Here is a 24,328-nt window from a genome sequence, read left to right on the forward strand (position 1 = left end):
CTGACTCTGCCACAGATTCGCTGTGTGATCTGGGGCAAGTCACTACATCTCTCTGTCCCACAGTTCCCCATTCATAAAAGGTGCCATCCTCCTCCTTACTGGTAACACTGAGCCCTGGGAAGACAGTAAAGATGATAATAGGGGGTGATTTAAAATTCCTTTGCTGTTTAGAATGTGTTGGATATCATAATTTGAGGTGTTCAGTGTTTCTTAGGAGGACTGGTCCCTTAGATGGGAAGTGCTGAGACTGACATATATAAAAATAGCCAAATGGGCCTATATGGCATTGGTCCTGCCTTCTCCCAGGGACCTAGTTTGTTGCTTAGATGCTTTAAGAGCCAGATCTTGCTCCTATTGGAGCCACTGGCAAAACTCCCACACTCCAGTGGGGACCATGAATTGGGTTCTACGTGTTTTGTTAAAGGAAAAAAAAAATCTGAATAAAGGGGACTCTCTATCCACAGGCAGAGAAAGTACTTAGTTCATTTGTTGTGAATCTACCTGCTGCTAGAGGATTAAGAAGGGGTTGTCTTTAATTACACAGTCACAGATCCACATGGGCCTTAGGCATTGCGGCGCTGAACTTTTAGGCACCTAGAAAAATCACAGGAACAACACTGTGAGCCACAAAACCTGAGCAAGGTGGCTAGGCTCCCTTGACAATGAATGGGGAGAGATAGGTGACTTAGAATGCAATCCACAAAAAGCCAGCATGCTAGGCAGAGAGCTGCCTAAGCTAGCCGATGGGAGATGTCAGCTACCCGGGTTGAGTGCTAAACCCCACCCCTATCATGGAGATAGGTGCCTAAATACAGGCATCTCACTTTAGCGATCCGTGAATGGGAGCCACTCTCCTGGAGTCAGGCAGCTTTGGCCAGAAGAGGAGGAGGGGGAGGTGGTAGTGCCCTCCTTTATAATGTTTAGACCAGTGTTTAGAGCACTCACCTGGGATATGGGAGACCCAAGTTCAATTCCCCCCCGAGGCAGGATTTGAACAGGGGTCTCCCACCTCTCAGCTATGGGATAGTCTGTTGTGGAGCTCCCTCAATCTCTCTTCCTGAAGCTGTTCCATTGGAAATAAATAATGAAAAAGTGGTTGGAGCAGGGGAAGGGGACCCAGGGCCTCCCAAGTCCCAGATGGGTGCCCTAATCACTAAGCTACACAGCCATTCATTCTCTCACTCTCTCTCTGGCCCAGTATCTGTTCCTCTGTGGATATTCACATAAATACCAGAGTCAGGCAGCGCTGGAGTGCCTAGGGAACTTTAAAGTGTACCTTAGAGATTCTTCCTGACTATGGATCAGGATTTGTACAAGGAAAGGTTTATCTTATAGCCTCTATGGAGCTGAGCCTAGGACAGGGGAGAGAGGAAAGTGCCCTGAAATCCAGTAGGCAAAGTCAGAACAATAATGGATGGGAAAGCTTTTCTGGTTGATTTTCATCATGTCCGACAAGGACACAGTGACAACCATTTGGCAACCATGAAGAGTCTGATCCAGTGCCTATTGAAGAAAAGGAAGAGATTCCGGTGAATGTAGCGAGCAATGGATCAGACTTTTTATCCTTCTCATGTCCAAAATTATTAATTAAAGTCAGGAAGCTTTTCAAAGGGGAGTTCCTGTGAATAGAGGCCCTATGCAGTTTACAGCACAGGGGAACTGTCTCACATCTAAAGTTGTTGTACTGTATTGTTATAGTATGTATCTGTGGGCACCTGAGTCTCTATTGCCCTTCACCTTGTGTCACCAGTTATACCTTTGCAAAGTGGAAGAAGAAGAGCTCTGTGGCACTTGAAAAATTGTCTCTTTCACCAACAGAAATTGGTCCAGTAAAAGATATTACCTCACCCACCTTGTCTCTCTCATATCCTGGGACCAACATGGCTACAATAACACTGCAAACAAAGTGTGTATGAAATTCTACCAGATCAGTTTCTCTGCTCCCTTCCACTGGTGGAAGCATTTCAGGTCCATTTTGCACTCAGCAAAAGTGTACATGTCTATGCAAGGTGCAAGGAAATGGAGAATCAGGCCCACGCTATTATTATTGAAAGGGCAAATTCTGCCACCCTGACTTGTGGTGAGTAATTCCATGTTCCAGAAATTCCCCCATTGATTTCAGAATAAGGTGCTGTTCAATGTGAGTAAGTCTTGAAGAATCCAACCCTAAGCGAACATAGTGTTCTGTCTTTGCAGCACTTCACATGACAGTGGGATCGCTTGGAGAAGGAGCAATGCATTAGCTAGTGATTGTTCACATTTAAAGCAATCAGTTTTTTGGCCTAGTTATTTGTTCTAATTTGTTGACTGTGTCTGAATTGCATCTTTTCAGAATGTCTCTTTTCTGTTCACACTTCTAGTTCTTTGCCCAGCTGACTTGTTGTGAACAAACCTGCTGAAAATCAATTTCTACAGCTGTTATCTCCATCTGTCCTGCCGCAAGGACTTCTTCTTTAAGACATGCTATGTCTTGTTCTTCCAACATGTGCAGCACACTATAGAATTGTGTCTCAGCACCTTGGCAGTGAATCATTAGTGAGCTGATTTGATGCCATTTTTCTATCATTCAGAGACCCCATTCAGTTCATAGCAGCAATGAAAGGAAGGAAGATTATATGTTAGCATAAATAGGGGGAAATGAACTGAATGAATATTTATTGTATTTTATGCAAGTCATGTGTGTCTAATTATAGAAAGAGCCTGATGACTTCTAGGGCACCTTAATTTACAGATCTCATTTCCAGTGGGAAAATTAAACCAATGACTCTTGATTTTATTATTGACAGTTTATTAAATCTCAAATTTCCATCTGTTCCAGTAATTTGGTGTTGCTTCTAAGACATTAATGTTGCTGCAATGAAAAAAAGTTTCACTTTTGCCTGAACATCAATCCAATTTCTAACTTTCTGCTCTTGTCTAAAAAGCTGGTGTCAGAATGGCTTTTGGTTCATTTACAAGGAAGATACCAGCACATGATAACTTTGGCAATAAAATTGTTTTTCCTACTTAAAAGCCTGCAATGACTTATTTCCTCTTGGTTGAAGCTATGGCAGAATCTTTAATGGTCATTGCCAACCTGTCAGCAGCCTTAGATGTTGATCATGCGAATCTCTTGGAATATCTTAACTATCTTGTTGGAGAATCTTCTGCAGTTTTAACATAGCGCAGAGACTGAGTGTGCTATAAATTATTATTTTGTGTGAATTAGTTTCTACTTTGACATGTTCTGTGGCCTCCTTGAAGGGTCTCTGTTGTGCTAACTGTATTGCTTTTTGTGATGCTGCCTCTTGTAATTTTTCACCATTGTGATACAAGATAATGTACCAGAGTTAAACCAGTGACATTATACGCTGTGTCCCCCTCTGTCTTGATTTCCCTGTAGTATAGTTTCTGTTGGAGGTTTGGGATGTGAATGACTAAACATTTTTCAACATCGCATTTGAATATACATAAGTGGCTATGGAAATTGTTACCTTTCGTTGTACTCTTGTTAGATCTTGTAGGCCCACTGGTCTTGGGTCTAGCTAATACTAGTATGGGAGACCTCCAAAGAAAATACATATTTGCTAGGAAGTGCCATGGTGATTCATTAGACAGTCTTGCCCCTGAGTCAGTCTACATTGAACCAAAGCTGCAGAAGTGGTGCCGACTGCTTCTGGTCATTAAACTTCCTTGGCTAGTTTTTGCAAGAATAGAGATCTAGATTCCAGTGCCCTGAACAAATTGCAAGTTGCTAATTCCAGTCTCTGTACCTAAACCCCCCCCCCCTCCAATTTTAATTGGACAAAGCAGTCTTCACTTTCTTCCTAAACTATACTGTTAGAGTTACTGTGTGCTATGGAATAACGTGTGTGTGTCAGACAACTGGTGCATTTCAGTAAGGATTCTTTTTCAACAGCAATGGGTCCAAAACAAAACTCTGGCTCTAAACCTCCTGAACTTTGTAGGTGAGGCTGGAATCCAAATCCCCTTCTGTATATACATTTTGCAGCTGATCCCTATGTCTAGAATGAACCGCAACAAAAACTTAGTTCCAAAACAGTAGAAATGTGTGTGTTGAAATCCAGATACAGAAGCTATAAGTCTTTGTCCTTCTCTACTATTGGCACAGTTTGTAAAGCTTGTATGCCTTATTTGAAATGTTCTGTGTCAATGTAAGCCTATCATTCACCATTTCACTGAATGGATTTATATTCTCTTTCCCCCCCCCCCCCTGCGCAGTTAAGGAACAAACTTCACCAAGGTCTTGATTTTTGTGACTGAGTATCTGAACTGTGCTGAGAGTCTGTTTGTATCAATGAAGGGAGGAAAGCAAATGAAACATATTACTGTCTAGAACAATTTATTCAAGCAATTTAGACTCCATGTTTCTATGTGAATTATTCATGAGCAGGTTTAGAATTTGTGTTCATTGTTGGAATTATTTGACAAATGATTTATGCAAACGTATATCAGCCTGAGGATTGCTTGTGAACTATTTGAGAGTGTGTTATACTTAAGTACCTGTTTTTGTTGTGTGATCATATGGTATTGTTTCTGTTCCTTGACTGAAAGATTCCCAGGCCTGCAAAAGAGATTGTTTGCATTGGTAGGCATGATGTTTTCTCTTTCTGTAAACAGACTTGCAAACAAAAATTCACTTCCATAAATGCTTCTGGAAAGTGATTTAAAGAGGCTGGAAATGTAGAGAAGTGAAGTCACAGTTTTCTTCAAATGAATATATTTTGCAGCATTTGTCAAACTCTTATACAGAATATCCTTGAGGTGTAATCTCTGAGGTACTCTAATGATCTGGAAATTTGACTATTCTAACTCTTTGCTCCTTTAATTATCTAATGTACAATTCATAGATTTTTGCTTTTTCAAAATTCTGCTGCACTGCCATTTACCTTTCAAAACTATTCCAAAACTCTTATTTTTTCATTCTATTCTACTGTCTTTGTGTTTAGTTTTAGCATTGATTTTTTTTTAATAATTTGACTTTTAAAGAAATTAAGGGTTTTGTCCTGAAACAATAATTTTGTGATTGTACTTAGTCCTTTATGAGTTTATGTTGAACTGTTCATTGAGAGCAATTTAATGGATTTGACCTTTTTTTTCCTGTTTGTGAATTGTCCATGAAAGAATCATGAGTGTTATGAGTTTTGCTTAGTATTTGCAATTGTTTGATGAATGCATTTTACTAGTATTGGGGCCTGTGGATTTTTTGTACAACTGTTCTTAGAGCATTTGATCATCAAAATTCAGTCTGTGCAATTGTTGCCTCTTTCAAAATTCAGATCTCTCGCATGGTTAGGTCTTTGTTTCCTAGGAGACTAAATCTTTATGAACAAGAATTTAAGAAAAAAGCCTGGAAAAAGTCTGGTCTTCTGTGCCTGCAGAAAAGGCTGGCATGTTTATAGCCAGAGGGCCAGATTCAGATACCCCTAATCGGATTAAATAATACCTTATTCAAGGTGAACAATAAGGTGTCAGAATTTATTTATCAAGCAGAGAATCGGGAGCACTATAAGGAAGCTTAAAACATATTAGGGCACTTTAAATCTTTTCCTGTCTTCTTTTACACAGGAAAGAACATTATATTTGACTATGTATAGGGCTCCCAGATTTTAAATAATAGCTGGGTTCCTTCCTGACAAAGCTGTAAATCAGATTTATTAGCTGTCTAGCATACTTTTCATTCAGTTTTCTCCCATAACAGGCACACCAAGTAATATCTGTGCCTATTACTATGCATCCTCCCTTCTTCCTCCTTTTCTGGCACTAACACTTGCTGGACATCCATTTTTCTCCATTAATTGGTGGCTCTAGTTAGTAGACTCTTATTCTTTTCAGTGAACCAGTCACTAGAGTGGGACAAAGGCATAGAGGGAGACCCAAAGGGGATCTTAGTAGGTGTGTGTTACTCAGGGTAATCCTGCCCCTTGGTTAGATTATTACTAGTGTAGTAATATGGTCAACTGGCCCCTTTTCTGGGGTGCCAGGTTGGAGGAGGGTCCTTCCATCATCCTCTCCCACAGCATCTTGTGATCCCACTCAGGACCCCACAATCTATTCCTGAATAAGGAATTCTGGCTTTGGCGCGTTGTGAGCTGCTAACCTCAGTTGAACAATACAAAATTCTCCTTTTCTTCTCCACCACTCAACTATTAATTGACAAAGATGTGAAATGGAGACAAGCAAAATTAAAGAAATTGCAGTAGCTGTTGGGCACAGAGGGACAAATTATCAATAGGGCCACTGTTAATGGAGATGCCCAGGAAAGGACTAGAGATGTCAGGATTTGGTGCAGAGTCAATAGTTAGCATTGCTATACTTGTACGTACGTACGTGTGTGTGTGTGTTTGTGTTTTTGTGGAACAGTTGTCCATCATCCTAGACAGCAGAGTTAAATAGTTAGACCTGCTGGGTTCAAACCCAGCCAGTAATTTGGGTTAAGACAAATTATGCTGTGTTCTTGTGTGGTATATGAGGGGAAAATGATCCCAAATAACTATCCCATGCAGTTGTGTAGCTTATGTTTTCGGTAGTACAGCAACTGCTCTTTTTTACCTCCCCCTTGGATGCGGGCTACCTGCTGCAAAGAAAGTGAATGATGGCCAGTAGTGGAGGGGAAAGCATTCTGCCATATCCTCAGGAATGGTGCAAAGGTCACACTCCCACTTGGGGATGGTGAGTTCTGGGAGGGATTTCTGTGTCATAATGAGGTACGATCCTTCCTGGACTTTCTTGTAAGACTTTGCCGCTTGATCCGTCCTCCAGTGAGGGCTTGTGCCTGAATGGTATAATCTAGTCCTCTCTCAGGCTAGGCAGGCAATGTGTGGGCCAGAGGGAACCTGGCAACAGAGAATAAAGTGAGTGATAGGTTATACGAGATATAAGAATAGCTTTCCCTGAAGCATTATTGTGGAAGATTGAGAATGCTGTAGAGAGATTCACTGAGGGCCTCATTCTGCTACCCATATTCACAGCAGGATTGCTTGTGGAGTGAGGTACTTCTCAGCACAAGAGTAGCAGGATCTGGTCCATATCTGTCTCGGGGAAAGCCTGAATCTCAGACTGCAGAAGTGTTCAACAACTGTTTAAAAAATGACAAGCCTATAATAATGTTTTAAAATTCATTATTGAACCTGCACAGCCAGAAATAGGAATACTTTCCAGAATCTGTAAAACCTTTCGGTATTCATTTTATTGCCATGAGCAAACCCTTTCTTGTCAGGAGCTAATCTCTCTTGTTTTGTCAATCCGCTGTCTGCACTCCAGTGCCATACCTAGGGAAGAGTGAAGAACTGCAACAGCACTGCTCTTCAGAGCTCTTCACAACCTCCCTCTCTTCTCCCTCAGACATCCCCCCTCCCAAAAAAACAACAGCAAATAGGCAGAACTTGAAGCCAACCGAAATTCTTGGGAAATGCTGTCTTTCCAGAACTTCTCAAGTGCATTGATGGTGGAGTTTTTAAATTTCCCTACTGGCACTTATGATCTTGGCATGTGTCATGTTAGCTCAGGTCGGTGAATTGATTTCTGTTTTGTAGCTCCTGATAAGCTTTCTTTGTTTAAAGTGAGGACTGAGGGAACTCTCGTAGTCTGCCTGATCAGAAGAAGAGTTGTTGTTAAAGTGCTGGATGTCACTTGACATAACCCATTGTGACAGCTATAATCCAGTGTGACGTGCCCCAGTGGGGTGCCTCTCCTGAAGAAAATTGAAGGAAACGCCCTGACATTGCTTATAGCTTATTCACGGTCAGACAATGAGTAAGACAGCTTTACGTCTGGAGTAAAAGCAGAGGATTTTGTCAAAGTTCAACCTAGAGATAATGACCCTGTGCATCTCTCCCAGATTTACAGCATTATAACTGTATAAGGAAGAGGGAGGCAAGCTCTGTCTAGTCAAATATGTAGAATACTGAGCCTGCTACCATCTTTTTTTAAGTCTATTAAAAGTATATGGTCTTTTACACACTATATGGGGGCCAATACAATTCTGATGTCTCATTCTAATGGCAAAGACTATAATGGGAATTGGAAAAATGCAACTACCTTCTCCTTCTGACAGGTTTAATATGCTTAGCCTCTTGTGGTCTTCCTTGAAGCCAAGCCATGACCCATTGCTAACTAGAGGGAAATACATATTATTACTTGCAAGAAGTGCTGTTCACTTACAGTTAAGGTCACACAGCAGTTTGGCTCTCCCATGGAACTCTGTGCAGAAAACCAACCAAAAATGCCAACCAGACTTCTCAACATCCAGTAGTTCTGTAGCAAAATTGTTTTGCTGATATTTAGGAACAAGTTTAACACAGTTCCTGAGCCATAGATTTTGTGGAATATCTGTGTGGGTGGGCTGGATCTTAGTTTCTAAAGTCATGCCAACTTAGATAGACTCTTAGTTCTAACTTATTACCACTTTTGGATCCTGGTTCCGACTCCATCAAAATGGTTACAGTACTTCTGTAGGTAGCGTCACAGAATCAGCCAATACGAAGTGTTCCAAGCTATTCTGAAACTGATTTGAATCACCCTATCCTTTATTAGAGTCATTTATATTCACAACCAAACTTTGATTAAAATAAGCATTTCCCCCTCCCACAGATAATCTGTGTGTGTGTGTGCACGTGTGTATGTGAATGTGTGTAGAACACAGGAATTTAGGAATTACCATACTAGATGCTCCATCTAGTCCAACATTCTGTCTCTTACAGTGTCCAGCACTGAAAGCTCCAGAGGAAGGGGCAAGAAACCCTCACAATAGGCAGCTGTGGGAGTAATCTGCCCTCCCCCCATGAAGGTATCACCCTAGTGGTTTAGAAATTGGTTTACCATACATGCACAAACACATTCAAAATCAAAATTCCCTTAGACTGAATCAAGTTTTGTCTGTGCTCCAGTGATAGGATCAAAACAACATAGGTCTTTCCAATCTCCATAACATAAAGGTAACCTGCATTGATGCTGACATTGGTAATATTTCAACTGTTTTTAATTGAACACCTAAATCCCCATTGACAGTCTCAAGTATCAACTTTTTTCTGTCCTCTAGGTAAATGGTGGGAGCATTTTTCCTGTAATATTCACAATGTGGAAAATTCCTGCCAGTCAAACACTTAATTCGCTTGCTGTTTTTTCCCCTGCCTTCAGTATGTGGCAGTATACATGAATAGATACAAGGGCAGTTTCCCCAGCAGTAAGATTGGTGTAATATTGATGTATGTTTTACAGCTAATGGAGATTAGATCTTATATTTTAATGATGAGGTGGTGTGAACATAAGAACTTGGTCAGACTAATGCTCCATCTAGCCCAGTATCCTGTTTCCTGACAGTGGCCAATGCCAGGTGCTTCAGAGGGAATGAACAGAACAGGGAATCATCAAGTGATCCATCCTCCATCGCCCATTCCCAGCTTCTGGCAAATAGAGGCTAGGGACACTTCAGAGCATGGCTTTGCATCCCTGCCAATCCTGGCTAATAGCCATTGGTGGACATATCCTTCTATCCTATATTAGTATAGGAACTAAGATCACCTTGTGATGACAGACATGAGCTGAACTTTAATTTAACTACTCAGTCCTTAGTGTGTCATGCTTCATGAGGAGCCTGAGTGTTGGCCAAAATCTGGACCAGAACCATTGTAAGATTTCATCTGACTCAATAGATGATTTGGGATTGAAACAGGAGTTTCACTGGCCTACGTAAACAGTTCTATCCTCCTTGTGCACCCTAAACTCCCACTGAAGTTGGGATATGAGGGGGTGTAAGGTCTGCCCGATGAGGCCCCACAATAATACTCTGCACAGATATAATCCATTCCTCCAAAAAGCACTGATAGGCATAAATAAGTCTCATGGCATCCCTCTGAGGTAGGTAGCATTGCACCCATTTTATGATTGGGGAAACCAAAGCTCAAAGAGGTAAAGCGAGTTCCTAAGGTTACAGGAAATCCATTGCAGACCCAGAATTAGAATCCAAATCACTTAACTTCCATTTCTCTGCCCCAAGACCATCTTTCCCATGTGTTCAGTGGAATAGGTGTATTAGTTTCACTTCTAATTTTAAGCATATATCATTATATTACTTTAATTTTTATGGTAGTTTATTTGTCTTCAACATTTGTACTATAACCATCATGAATAAACAGCATACATTTCTTGTATTCTTCTCAGACTGCTATATTTTTTTCTACCAGATGAAAATATTATTCTTGCCTCTATTTCATCCACAGCTAGGGTATTCTGTTTATTGTACCTTATCATAATATCTCCATAGTTGCATATTATTTCTCCACTGGCCCATTCTGTCTTTGGCAAACACCTCACTCAAAACATTGTTTTCATCTGTACAGATATCTTTTGTATGCTATAGGTTCTTCATCTTGTACTTATATTCTCCATGATAAAGCCCCAAATCTGGTATTCGGTTTTTTGTGTGTTCCCTAGTTTTTATCAGATGCTGTCTGCCTGAGTGTGTTTTAACCTGATGTGTTTAAATTATTCATGAAGAAGGTATATTTCTGTGTTCTTCAGAGCTGCTGGTTTCATTTGCCATCTGAGTGACTGCACACTAGCTTTGACTTTCAAAACACTTCTGCTGGTGTGCTATAATGCAGCTTTTGGTTTGGTCTGCCTGATGTCTAGTGGGATTTTATGTATCCTTGGCTTTAGAAGTTGTTTTGAACAGGGGAGGTGAGAGTTAGGTCACTTGTTCATCAGCATCTGAGTTACATTCTGCCATAGAAATGTTCCTGTTTTCCCTCCCTCTCTTCTTTCCCTTTTATTATAATTGCAAAAAGCCTTTTTAGCCAGACAAATTGCTGGTAGATTTCTGAGGGATATTGTACTCCTCTGCCCTGTCACCTACAGGGAGGGTTCATCCCAATCCAGGAACGTTGGCTGGGAAACATGCATTGACATTGCCCCTGTACATTTGTTCTGTGGCTCAATAAGGGAATTCAGTTCTCCGAGGGTCTCACTCTAGCACCTTTCACTAGTGGTACATTTTAAGACTTCAAAAAATAATAATAATCACAACTTGAAATGTTGCAAAATGAAAAGGAATTTTTATTTTGCACCCCTTTATGAGAAGCCAAACCATTCAACAGATTGTTGAACCTCACGCCATTCATTTTTTGAGCCTCCCCGGCCTCCAGTATTCACATAATGATAGATTTATAGTTGCCCAGCACAGGGCTCCATAACTTCCAAACCAGATTGCCTGATCCTGTGAACAACTGCAGTGCCAGGGCTTGTTCCAGTCAATCCCAAGAGCTTTACTGTGCTGGTATTAACTCTATAGAGTCACGGGCGTCATCCCAGTGAGGGCAGAATTTGGCTAAGTAGGAGGAAAGGGCTGTTAGTCTCAGTCTTTTTCCTGTCCCTTACCAGCTGTAACTATGACTACACTCAGTTGGATGTGGTAGGGAAGGGAGAGTTCACTAGCATCTGGGTACCTGCTTAAACTTGGTGTTTATTAACTTTCCTTTCATTTTTTTCCATAGTGGAGTGTTTTCTGCTCACCAGACTTAAAAAAGGTATTTATTGGATACAGTTGTCTCCTGTTTGTGTATCTCATCACGTTAGGTACATCATGTATAGAAAAAAAAGTTGCTTAAATGATGTGAGAAGATAAATGGCTAGGTTTTTTATTCTCTTTTGTAGAAATTGTTTTTAAAGGCAAGGAAAATTGAATACACAGTTAAACTATTTTAAAATGCATAATTTTTAATAAAATGTAAAACCAAAAACTAAAAGTCAACCAACCAAACCAAACTACTATTTGTTGTATACATGTACATCAACAAAACCAAAAACCTGCACCACCCAAAATAGATTCCATTCTTCGTTGTCGTTGCCAGTTTTACATCTTAAAAATCAACCCATTTGGGGGAGAAAATGGCTATTCTAAATAAAGCTAGATGCTGCCACCTTTAGGGCTGGTCTGCACTCAGTGTTTGTACCAATTGAACTATATCTGTTTAGAAGTTGATACAGTGGAAGTGGTGTAACCCCCTAATGTGGACACAAGGATGCTGGCATAAAGGTACTTATATCAGTATGGCTTATTTATAAGCACCTTTATACATGTATAACTGCACACACTGAAGAGTTGCCCCAATTTAACTGGATTGGTTTCTAAACCAATATAGTTAAATTGCTATAAATATTGTGTCTAAATAAGCCCTTACTGACACTGAATAGTACCTAAGGGGCAGATTAAGAAAGGCACAAAGGTTCACACTCAGGCACCCATTTCACACTCTGCTAGGGTCCCAGATACTACAGCTGCTCTATCTGTTGCAGTGCTCTGTCAGCACTAACATTATTAACCTCTATTTTTAGAACTCAGCAATAAAATTTAGCTCAGCATAAATTTGGCAGCCCGGGGTAACTAATTTTCAGAGTGATTATCATTATTATTATTATTATTAAGCTACATGATTCCCATTAGCATTAGTGCGAATCACATGGACAAATCCCTGATCATCATGGTAAGCATTGACTTAGCTGGGTGTCTTAACTCCCTGTATGCCTTCTGCAAACCTCCCCCTTGCAGTCCCACTGAAATGAAGGAGGCCATTTTTGGAGTAAATGTGTTACTCTACATGTGGCCACTCTACAGTCTGGCCCATAGTTTTCATTCTTAGGGCTAGATCCTACAAATGGAATTCCCATGGGCAGAGCCCAGCACCCCTATGTAGCCCCGTTGAATTCACCCATACGCTGCAGACACTATGCAGATTGTAGAGTAAAAGTTCTGCATAATGATCAGGGATTCACATGTTATTCCCACTAATGCTAATGGGAATCACAAGCTTAATATTTTATCATCACGCTGAATATTAGCCAAGTTTCTGCCAAGAGCTAAATTTTATAGCAGAGTTCTAAAATTCTAAAAATAGAGGTTAGTAATGTAACTGCTGATACAGCATTGGAACAGGTGAACCGGCTGGAGTATCTGGAACCCTAGTAGTGTGAAATCTGGAGTTTAGTCACTTATGTTTGACTACCTTGCTAGCTAAATAGGTATTTGATTGTGGGTTAGATTAGGTTGTGCCTGATCCCCCAAAAATATTTCAATTCCCAGAGTGTGTTGATCTGTAAAATAATTACTGCTGCCATTCTTGTAGCCTCTTACATTAACTAAAGCTGCCTGCTTGAGACATCATGGTGTAGATTAGCAGAGACACTAGCAAGAGATATGTTGATTGTATGAGGAGGTGGGACAGGTAATGTGCTTGAGAACACCCGTTCCTTTTTACTCCTTAATTCCATGCTTTAAAACAGAGGGAGAGTCCCCTCTGTTCTCCCTCACCAGGGGGAGCATCACTCCTCCTTCTCCTTGGATGGCATGGGAAGAGCTTCCCTGCCTGTTACAATCTATTTTAACCACTGCCTGTGTTCTTTGCAAGCTGTTCCCCAGAGCTCTTTAGAAAGGAAGATAAGCATAGGATATTCTCTCCCAATTTCTCTTCTCTGCTTTGCTCCGGTCTCTCTGACAGAGACACAATAGTTCTGCTGGTGTGATTCAGACTACAGCTCAGGCAAATGTATCCCCCTGCAACCACCACCCAAAACCTAGAGCCAGCTGCTTAATGAAGCAGAAAGCCGCTGTAGCTCTTGTGTGAATTCATAGACCTCGAGGGTTTCCTTGTCTGTCTCTTCTCCCCATGTGCTCTCCGCACTTCCTCATTAGAGAATGCATGCTCTAGGGCTGGCAGGCTGGCTGAGCTACAGTCTGTCAGGCGTGCTGATCTGGAGGACCCTGGTTCACAGCATTCCTGTTGTCACTGACGAGGCTAGAATTCTCATTCTTAGGTTGAGTAGTGAGCTTCACAATGCCATGATCAGCAGAAAAAGATTTCTTCAGCAGGGATTTCAGTGGCTTTGGCTGAATCTAGCACCAGCTTCAGGGTGATTAGCTGCTGCAGGCCAGGCTGTAATAAGGGACAGAGATGTGTTTGTGTGGAAAACAAAGGTCATGATTTTATTAACAATAACATCATTCCATATAGTCAAAAGCTCTTATCTGATCTGCACTCGTGACCTGCTGAGACAGCAGAGCCTCGTTGCGGGTCACAGCCAAAGCTGCCAAGACACTGTTCCCCCTTCACCATGTGGCTTAGGCTCCAACCTGGCAACCTCCTTGAGGCATTGTGGCCTCCTCACAGACAACAACCAAATCTGTTTAGGTACTTCAGACCTCACCTCAGGTCACGGACAACTCTCCTGAAGTATGGCTTCGGCGTACCTGCATGTAGACCTGGCAATCCTGTAAAAGCCTTGCTTCATATAGATTCTAGGACTGGAAGGGACCTTGAGAGGTCATCGAGTCCAGTCCCCTGCCCACATGGCAGGACCAAATATTGTCTAGACCATCCCTGATAGACATTTATCTAACCTACTCTTAAATATCTCCAGAGATGGATTCCACAACCTCCCTATGCAATTTATTCCAGTGTTTAACCACCCTGACAGTTAGGAACTTTTTCCTAATGTCCAACCAGGTCCTCCCTTGCTGCAGTTTAAGCCCATTGCTTCTTGTTCTATCCTTAGAGGGTAAGGTGAACAAGTTTTCTCCCTCCTCCTTATGACACCCTTTTTGATACCTGAAAACTGCTATCATGTCCCCTCTCAGTCTTCTCTTTTCCAAACTAAACAAACCCAGTTCTTTCAGCCTTCCTTCATAGGTCATGTTCTCCAGACCTTTAATCATTCTTGTTGCTCTTCTCTGGACCCTCTCCAATTTCTCCACATCTTTCTTGAAATGCGGTGCCCAGAACTGGACACAATACTCCAGCTGAGGCTAACCAGAGCAGAGTAGAGCAGAAGAATGACTTCTCGTGTCTTGCTCACAACACACCTGTTAATACATCCCAGAATCATGCTTGCTTTTTTTTTTGCCACAGCATCACACTGTTGACTCATATTTAGCTTGTGGTCCACTATAACCCCTAGATCCCTTTCTGCCGTACTCCTTCCTAGACAGTCTCTTCCCATGCTGTATGTGTGAAACTGATTTTTTCTTCCTAAGTGGAGCACTTTGCATTTGTCTTTGTTAAACTTCATCCTGTTTAACTCAGACCATTTCTCCAATTTGTCCCGATCATTTTGAATTATGACCCTGTCCTCCAAAGCAGTTGCAATCCCTCCCAGTTTGGTATCATCCGCAAACTTAATAAGCGTACTTCCTATGCCAATATCTAAGTCGTTAATGAAGATATTTGAACAGAGCCGGTCCCTAAACAGACCCCTGCGGAACCCCACTCGTTATGCCTTTCCAGCAGGATTGGCAACCATTAATAACAACTCTCTGAGTACGGTTATCCAGCCAGTTATGCACCCACCTTATAGTAGCCCCATCTAAATTGTATTTGCCTAGTTTATCGATAAGAATATCCTGCGAGACCGTATCAAATGCCTTACTAAAGTCTAGGTATACCACATCCACAGCTTCTCCCTTATCCTCAAGACTCGTTATCCTATCGAAGAAAGCTATCAGATTGGTTTGACATGATTTGTTCTTTACAAATCCATGCTGGCTGTTCCCTATCACCTTACCACCTTCCAAGTGTTTGCAGATGATTTCCTTAACTACTTGCTCCATTATCTTCGCTGGCACAGAAGTTAAACTAACTGGTCTGTAGTTTCCTGGGTTGTTTTTATTTCCCTTTTTATAGATGGGCACTATATTTGCCCTTTTCCAGTCTTCTGGAATCTCTCCCGTCTCCCATGATTTTCCAAAGATAATAGCTAGAGGCTCAGATACCTCCTCTATTAACTCCTTGAGTATTCTAGGATGCATTTCATCAGGCCCTGGTGACTTGCAGGCATCTAACTTTTCTAAGTGATTTTTAACTTGTTCTTTTTTTATTTTATCTGCTAAACCTACCCCCTTCCCATTAGCATTCACTATGTTAGGCATTCCTTCAGACTATGGAGTAAAGCGCACGAAGTATATACCATGGAGTAAAGTGCACTGAATGAGGGAAGGCTTCAAGTGTCCATGAAAAACCACTGCTGTTGAATCATTCACTGTGTATACTGTGTGGCATGCAGCAGATAAGGCAATGGCTCTTTGCGTAGAAAAGACTTCCATGGACTCTGTTCCTCTGGCACAAACCCAGTAATAGAAAATATGACTCACATGTATCTAAATTAGGAGCATTATCTGATGTTACACTGTATGTTTGTCTGTTTTAGACTATTTGAGAAATATATGAACAACAAACATGTATCATAATACATATGCACAAGGGGACAGAGTTACGGTTGCAAAGCTCATCTCCCACCCACAGCCTTGCAGTAAATGCAGCTGTCACTTGTAGAGAAGCTGTGTGAGCTGCTTAAGGATCTCTCCCTGCCACAGTCACCTCTTCAGTGGCCTCCAAGCAGCTAGCTCTCGTTACCTGCCCTGACTAACGAGACCTGGAGATGCAGGTCTTCGTCTATGATAGAACAAAGATACAGGAGTTTCTCTGACCTCTAGCCCTAATCAAAACCTTTTGAAGTTAATGTTTCATTGCCTCCAGTGGGCTTTGGATTGGGCCATTGTGCATGAGGAGCACCCGTACAGTAGATGGTCCCTTCTATTGCACTCACTCGCTCCTGCACCTCCACAGCGGTCACTCTGCCGTACTTTCCTTTGACACCCACAGCTGCTTCTGCTGCAAGCAGAGCCTCTGTTGGAATGATGGTCTCAAAATCCTGTGAGGAAAATTTCACTCTCTAGTTAACCAGATATCATGAACCCAGTGACTGTGTGGTTGGTACTGGATAGTCCTGATAGGAACACAATGGTTGCCTTCCCGTGATGCACCTGGAAACTCCTGGAGGTATTGATGAACAAGGATGCCCATTCTCCCAGCTCATTCTGGGCTCTATATTGATGATCCTAAGAACCTTGATAAAGGGAGGCAATGGGGTCAGCAGCAGGTTGGGATTGGACCCAATTCATAGTAGATCATCAGCTAGTCGAGAAAACTGGTACTGCTACATTACTTAGAAAAGTATGATATTGAGTAGGCTGCAAGAAGGAATTAAAAGAACCTCCCTTGCACCCATGGTCTCTCTTCTAGCTTATTGGGGGAAAATCCAGTCAGCTCATGGATCCACTGACCCAACCAATTGCAACCCCAGCAGCTGTCCAAGTTGGGACACTGGGCCTCTGCCACAGCCACTTGTGGCTTTAGGTGGGGTGCTGTTCATGTTCCTGGTGAATTCATCCAACAGATTCATCCTTCCCTAGGTGTTTGCAGCAAAGCTCTGCTTTCTCAGTGAATTACAACTGAACATGTGTTAGAGAGAGCTTGGGGATGAAAGGGTATCTATTTTACCCACTCCCTATACTGCACTACAGATGCTAGACAGCACAACCTGTATCTGATGGCGTACAATGGTTATTAATCTCGCAGTTCCATAGTGTTGGGAGTCATTGCACCCTGTGAATCTGGCCTCTTTGATACTGAGGATGGATTTCACATATTGAAGGGGAGAGGGTCCTTGAGGCTGAGGAGAGTGATGAAAAGTGCCACAGCAGAAAGGAAGAGAAGAGAAAGAAGGTCCCTGGGAAGTTGTCGTTGTTGTCAGGGAGATTGGCAGGAGAGTTCCATAATGGGGGAGCATTTGGGGCAGGCAGGGTGTTAAGAAGGATTTGGTGGGAGACAGTGTTTGGGATCAGAAAGGGAGGCAGGAGAGGATCTCAGCAATTAAAAAAGCCTCTATGAGGTGAAACTACCAGGCAGGAGGAGTGTGGAGTAAGAGGGATTAGTTGGGCTGGTTGGGTTATAGTTAAAACAGCTTCTACTGTGTGGCAGCAGCCATTTTAAATATCCCAAATCCAGCCCTTGTTTCTTTAGAAAGATACATGTGGCAAGAATGCTGGATGAATGTGTGAATCAAATCCAGACTAGATTAATCACATTGATAATTCTCGTGGATTTCTTATGATTGCTTTCTTTGTTTTTCTAGACCATTGGAGTAGAGCTGGTCTAATTATTCAGCCAAAACATTTTTTGGCAAAAAAAAAAAAAAAATGCAGATTTGGTGACACTGAAATATTTTGAGAATTTGTGTTTTGCCAAATTTGTTTTTTGGGGGAATCCCACAAACTTAAAAAAAAATCTGACAAATTGAAGTGTTTCATTCTGACACATTTGAAACAAAATGACTATTTTGAAATTTTCTTTAATTTGATTTTTAAAAGATCAATTTTTACATGGTTGAAATCAAAGCAAAACTTTTTGATTTCTGTCATAATGAAACATTTATTCAATCTGAAATTAATTTTTATGTGCTGAAAAATTTAAAAAATACATTTTCAGGTTGAGCCAAACCATTATATATTTTTATTGGTGGGAAAAGGGGACTTGTCAGCAAACCAAACAATCCATTATTCTTACATATCTACACTGGGGTATGGAATGAAGATGGTAGGGAATTCACATTATGGACAAATCATGGGCCCAGAGGCATCAGCTGTGCAGAACCAGCCGTGCAGAGCCCATGATCTACTTGGGCTCTGCAGCCATGGAAGCTGATGCTGGGGATGCAATCTCTGTTGAAAAGGCCAGCAGTACTTACACGGCTGGCTAACTCTCCCTCCCCAGGGCCAAATTGTTCTGCCTGGGGAAGGAGATTTACACAAGACTCTGACAATTTTGACTGTATAATGACTGGAGATTATGAATTCACCGTTTAATGTGTTGCTTGGAAACTGAATACCCTACCAATTTGCAGAATCCTCGTGGGCAACCTCTCTCTTCCTGGGGAAGTGGGATTGGGCACACACAGACAATGAGAAGAGGGGAAAAAAGTGTGACTTTCCTAAAGTCATCTTGGTTTGCAGATAAAATCTGCTAACTGGGTTTGAAAAATCTCAGATAACATTTCACATTTTTATCAGACTTTACATCTTCATGGCATTCAGTAATTAACCCGCGCAACACTCAGGTCAGGCAGGTGAGTACTATTCATCCCATTTTACAGATGGGAAGATGAGGCAGAGAGGTCAAATGACTTTGCCAAGGCCATCAAGGGAGCCAAGAGTAAAGTTCAAAAGCTCCTGGTTCCCGGTCTCATGCTGTAACTATTAAACCATGCTGCCTTTCAGCATACCTGAATGCCTCTCAGATAAATCAAAATGTGGAGTCCATAGGTAAGGCAGGTCTGTTGCCAACTGGACCCCTCCCGGTTAATACTTCTCTGCTTTTGGCTGAATTCCTGAAGCCTTGCCTTTAAACACTGTATTCTGGTTAAACATTCCAGCATCAGGAATGCAGATTTTGGCTGATGCTGCAACGTCATTCCTGCCAGTGTTGATTATTTGAATAACGTTGCAGGGCAGTATGGCATGGCTTTCAGGATATGATATTATTCAACTGCAGGGGTACTTACTACGGGTGCGGGGTGGAGTGAGAGAACAAGCAGACTGGTTCTTTTATGTGAGCTGCTGATTTCCAGGAATTTTATCGCTTTAATGATCGAATATAAAAACATTCAGAAATTCTTACTATGTATTTACTTACTAATATAAAGGAATAGCCTGTTGACCGATCTTTGTTTCTACTCTACAGCCTCCTCCTCAGATATATGATAAACAGCTGGATGAAAGAGAACATACGATTGAGGAATGGAAAGGTAATCCCATTTTAAAGATATATGGTATATGAACCAAATCTGCTCTCAGATGTAGCAGTACAAATCCAGAATAACTTCTTTGAAGTCAGTTTAGCCCTGTGTACTGATACTTTGTTGGTAAATATAGAAGAGGCTTCTAGAGTTACACCTGTAGTCTCCAAAGGATTTAAAAACACCAATAAGTAGTATATTTGATCTGTGAACAAATTCTATTTTACAGTAGGTGAGAGCCTGATGATGATAGTTCTATAGGGTGAAATTTCTGCCCTATGCAAGGGACCAGCACAAGGCCTTAAATAGGGTTTAAAGGGGTACAGAAAGCCATAAGTTGGTCCCACTGGATACAGGCGAATTTCATCCCAAAGGATGCTCTACAAATTTAACCAACCCTAGGATTCAGTCCATTTGGTGCTGAAATACAGCCGTCTCGGGTTTGGAGAGTCACAGTTGTTTTAACACACACTATACAACCATTCAGGGCAGGAAATGGAAAGGATTTCCATATTCATTTGAAACCACATGCCATTGCTCATCATGGGCCTAATTTTGTTATCTTTACTTATATTGAGTAGTGCCTTACTGTGTGAATAGATGCATTGATTTCATGGGGGCTACTTGTGTGACATGAGTAAGGATGACAGAAATAGGCCTACATTATAGAACTTATTGCCTGATACACCAGGTACTGTTTAGCAAAGACCATAGGGCCAGATTCTGATACTCAATGAAGTCAAGGACACTATTTGGGGAATAAGGTACTATTCAACAGGGGTAACGTGTCAGAATCTGGCCCATGATAAACAGCATTAGTCATTGTGCCAGCCCTATTTCTGGATAATGCAACGTTAAAACAGCTTAGCTATTATACTCTCCTATATACACCTGTACCCCAATAGAACACGACCCGATAGAACATGAATTCAGATAGAACGCGGTAAAGCAGCGCTCCGGGGGGGTGGGGCTGCGCACTCCGGTGGATCAAAGCAAGTTTGATATAACACGATTTCACCTATAATGCGGTAAGCTTTTTTTGGCTCCCGAGGACAGCATTATATCGGGGTAGAGGTGTATGTCTAAAAAGCGCACGCGCACACACACACACACACACAAAGCAAACTTAGACAGATAGAGCAGAAAGACTTGCTAAAGATCAAGTAAGCAAAATGAGATTGTGGAAGGCTGGTAGAATGCTCTTAAACTCTCTTCCTCTCAGGTAGGAGAAAAGAGGGCTAAGTGTGAGAAATAAAAAGAAACCAGCAAAAACAAATGGGAAATGGTTACATAGGCAGCAAGAGGGCATGGAAAAATGTTGGTTTAATGCTTGCATTCTTTTATTACATAATCATCTGGAAAGGTTTAGCTTCATTCCCAGTTCGTATGTTTTAAAGACTGGCCCATGCGGCCAGTATTAAATCATTATAATGCATTGCATAAATGTTTTAAAACTCCCTAGTGTGTTTGTGTCTTAATTTTGGTACACAGAAAGAAGAGTCTTATGTTACTTTAATTCAGCACACCGAGTTTGCTGTGCTAAAGTCTATTTTGCAGTGCCAGACGTGGAATGTGAGCTCAGTTACAACAGTCTGTTCCTTTCACTGTTACTAAAGTGACAGAGGACATGCCAAATCTGCCTGAATGGCTCCAGCAGCAGGAACAAGGATTGGGGGAGGGGGGGGGAGGGATAATTGGTTGGGGAGAGAGTGACTGATTTAGCAGTTTATAGCATTAAGTTGTTCATGGGCACAAGAACTAGCTACTTTCATAACTGCATCAATTGTCTCTCACAGAACTGATCTACAAGGAAGTAATGAATTCTGAAGAAAAAACTAAAAATGGAGTAGTAAAAGGACAGCCTTCTCCTTCAGGTACTCAACCCCAATGAATAACCTTAATGTGTTTTCCACAGCAGCATAGAGAGGCTGCAGTTATGCATCTGAAGCTGAAAATGTATTCTACAATTTAGTGCTTATAATGAGTTGTTTTATTAACTGAACTCCAGTGTCACTTTAATATTTAAAAATATGCCGCTTAGATTCCATGCGAGTTTTGGGGATTTCTTCACGCTGAACTCATCTTCTCAGCAGCACTGGCGTTTCTAAGGACTATAGAAACACAATACTCGTACCAGTGTTGAAATGGAGATGGGGAATGGTTAATATTTTCAGAACCACCAGGAAAAAGAATATCAGTGATGGCGCATTACATTTCTAAATGAGCAAAACCTATTGAAGTAAATCTATCTGTGCCCATTTATTCTAGCACAGAATTTGGCCCTATGTCCACAAAAGTACACTGCACAAGTGTACTATTTGGACCTACTACTGTAATTTATCCTTTCAGAAGCTCTGATAATGTTAAAACACTTTATTTGACATATTGATTGAGACCGGGTAAGCAAATAGACTAGAAGGGCCATATTTTCACATAAGGATCCCTAAACAAAATACGTATGCTCAAAATGAGCAAAATCCACATGCATGCAAACAAGCATTTGTATACCAACGGTGATTGTGTATACAAACGGGTAACTGTGGAGACATACATTTTTAGACAAATATTAGGCATCTGGACTTAAAATATTTGTATACCTGTAGGAATGTATCTATGCATGAAACAACCTTCAATACATTCTAATTATTAATTGCACTGTTCTCCACTTTGATTTCTTGTGAGTAGATGTTCACCGTTCAATTTGGAAAAGTCACATTTAATCAAAAGGTTCTTAACATTTGATGTGTCCCTATATGTTTACTGTTTTGCACTGAGCATGTTCATGTCATCTTTCATCTTGCCAATGTTCATACGCACTAACCCAATGTGACACCATGTGATGCACCATTACTCAGCGATGGAACTAGGGGAAACATGATGAAAGTGTGATAAGTCAATACAGTGCTGACTGGCAATATTAGGGATTTGGTATTGCATCTTGATTTCAGCTACAAGGAAAAAGATATGAAAGGCAATCAATGTGTTGCTGCGGAGTAGCTGGTGAAGTACATTACAGGCAGATTTGAGGTAGGGAATTATTGTACTATCACTGAAAAAATAAATCTGAAGGCCTGCCAGGTATTTGAATAAGTCCTTGTAATTTAACATTGCTCTGCTAAATAGCAGTGCTTGATACTAATTTATGTGCAAATAATAATGTAATTGCTTGTTTTGAGAAGTAATTCATAAAGCCAACCCAAGAATTATGTTTGCATAAAAAGAAAATTGAACTTCTTCCCTGTTCCATTTCCTCTACGCAGGTTTTTGTTGGTTTGTTTTGTTTACTTAAACACTTTTGAGCATGCAAAATTGCAATTTCTTATGTGTTTTTCTTTCACCATTCTCCTTTCAATTGCATTTTCATTATCAGCGTCGAACAACTGTAGCAACTTCCTTTAAAATCAAATGTGGGGAGGGGAGCCTGTTTTGTGGAAACATTAACTTCCCAGTTTTTAGGCCTCTGTTTCTGAAAGATATATTTTTAATTATTTTATTAAAAATATGAGGACAAACAAATCTGCCAATTTTGAGATTCAGGGTACAGCAGGGTGGAAACATTACCTTTATAACAAAAAAACTTTTTAAATTTTATTACTTAGCAAATGAAATACCAAAATGGGCTAAGGCTAGAAAGACATTTTCTGAAGAAAATAGCCCTCATAAAGTAGTTGAGCCTTTGAGCATCGTGGTGAAAATTGGATTTGATTACGCAGATTGAGGAGGATTTGAAAAAACACCTTTGGTGCATATTCAGTAATTGTGATCTGATTATTTGCACTTCTTACCACAGTTCTGAGTAAAGGGAGGCTGCACTGTGTGGGCCAGGTCCTCAGCTAATGCAAGTCAGCTTGCATCTGATGAAGTGGGCATTCACCCACGAAAGCTTATGCTCTAATACTTCTGTTAGTCTTAAAGGTGCCACAGGACCCTCTGTTGCTTTTTACAGATTCAGACTAACATGGCTACCCCTCTGATGCAAGTCAGCTTAGTTCCTTTTAATATAACAGAGCTGTGCTGACTTACATTGGCTGAGGATCTTGCCCTGCCTGGTCATCCAGATCATTTAGGCAGTGATTTATGGAGGAGAGTGGCCTCAACACACACTGTGTAGGTGTTAAGATATGAACGGAATGGGGCAGATTTCCATAGCAAGTGCTGTCTATCAAAGTGTGCATTGTGGGTGAAATCCAGCACTGTGCAGAGGGCCAGTACAAGGGTTATGCATCCCTGAAGTTCTATTTTGAGGTCTTGGTAAGATAGCCCCGCTGAGGTTTGTAGATTTCCCTCAAGGGCACTTCATGTTTGTAATGTATTGATCAAAAGAATATGAATTGTGAGAGAGTTTATGGTTTGCTTGGCAAATGGAGGCACCCTTAGTTTTCAATGCAAATGAGGCTGGTTTTGCCAAAGAATAGAAGCACCAAACTTCCCATTTTAACTTCCTGAATCTCCATTTTAATACCTCTACTGAGGTAAAATCAGTGGAGTGTCAAACCCCTAGAATTTGCAAGCAAAACCAAAAGGCATCTTGTATATTTTGCCATCTGAAGATTTGCTGTGTTTCCAGCTACATAGTGAGAAGTACTTTTAACAGTTGTAAATGCTGTGAACCGTTCTCTAGTCAAACCTCCTGGAGACTTGTTAGTTAGGGCATATTGATGGTTGAAAATATTTCCTTTTTATATACATATAAATTTTTGCAATTAGT

At 41.1% G+C, this 24,328-nt stretch overlaps 1 protein-coding gene across 8 annotated transcripts in view; it reads left to right on the top strand.

The window, feature by feature from the left end:
- Nucleotides 1-24,328, top strand: part of MAPK10 (mitogen-activated protein kinase 10) — a 258,639-nt gene that overhangs the window by 220,448 nt on the left and 13,863 nt on the right. For 6 of the 8 annotated variants that reach the window (XM_034771494.1, XM_034771497.1, XM_034771495.1 and 3 more), the window contains 3 exons: nucleotides 11,493-11,525; nucleotides 19,566-19,629; nucleotides 21,417-21,494. In XM_034771494.1, the coding sequence (XP_034627385.1) occupies nucleotides 11,493-11,525; nucleotides 19,566-19,629; nucleotides 21,417-21,494 (175 nt within the window). The remainder of the gene's footprint in view (nucleotides 1-11,492; nucleotides 11,526-19,565; nucleotides 19,630-21,416; nucleotides 21,495-24,328) is intronic. The other 2 variants (XM_034771498.1, XM_034771499.1) reach the window with 1 other exon arrangement.

Source organism: Trachemys scripta, chromosome 5, assembly GCF_013100865.1.
Source record: "Trachemys scripta elegans isolate TJP31775 chromosome 5, CAS_Tse_1.0, whole genome shotgun sequence".
Lineage (NCBI taxonomy): Eukaryota > Metazoa > Chordata > Testudines > Emydidae > Trachemys > Trachemys scripta.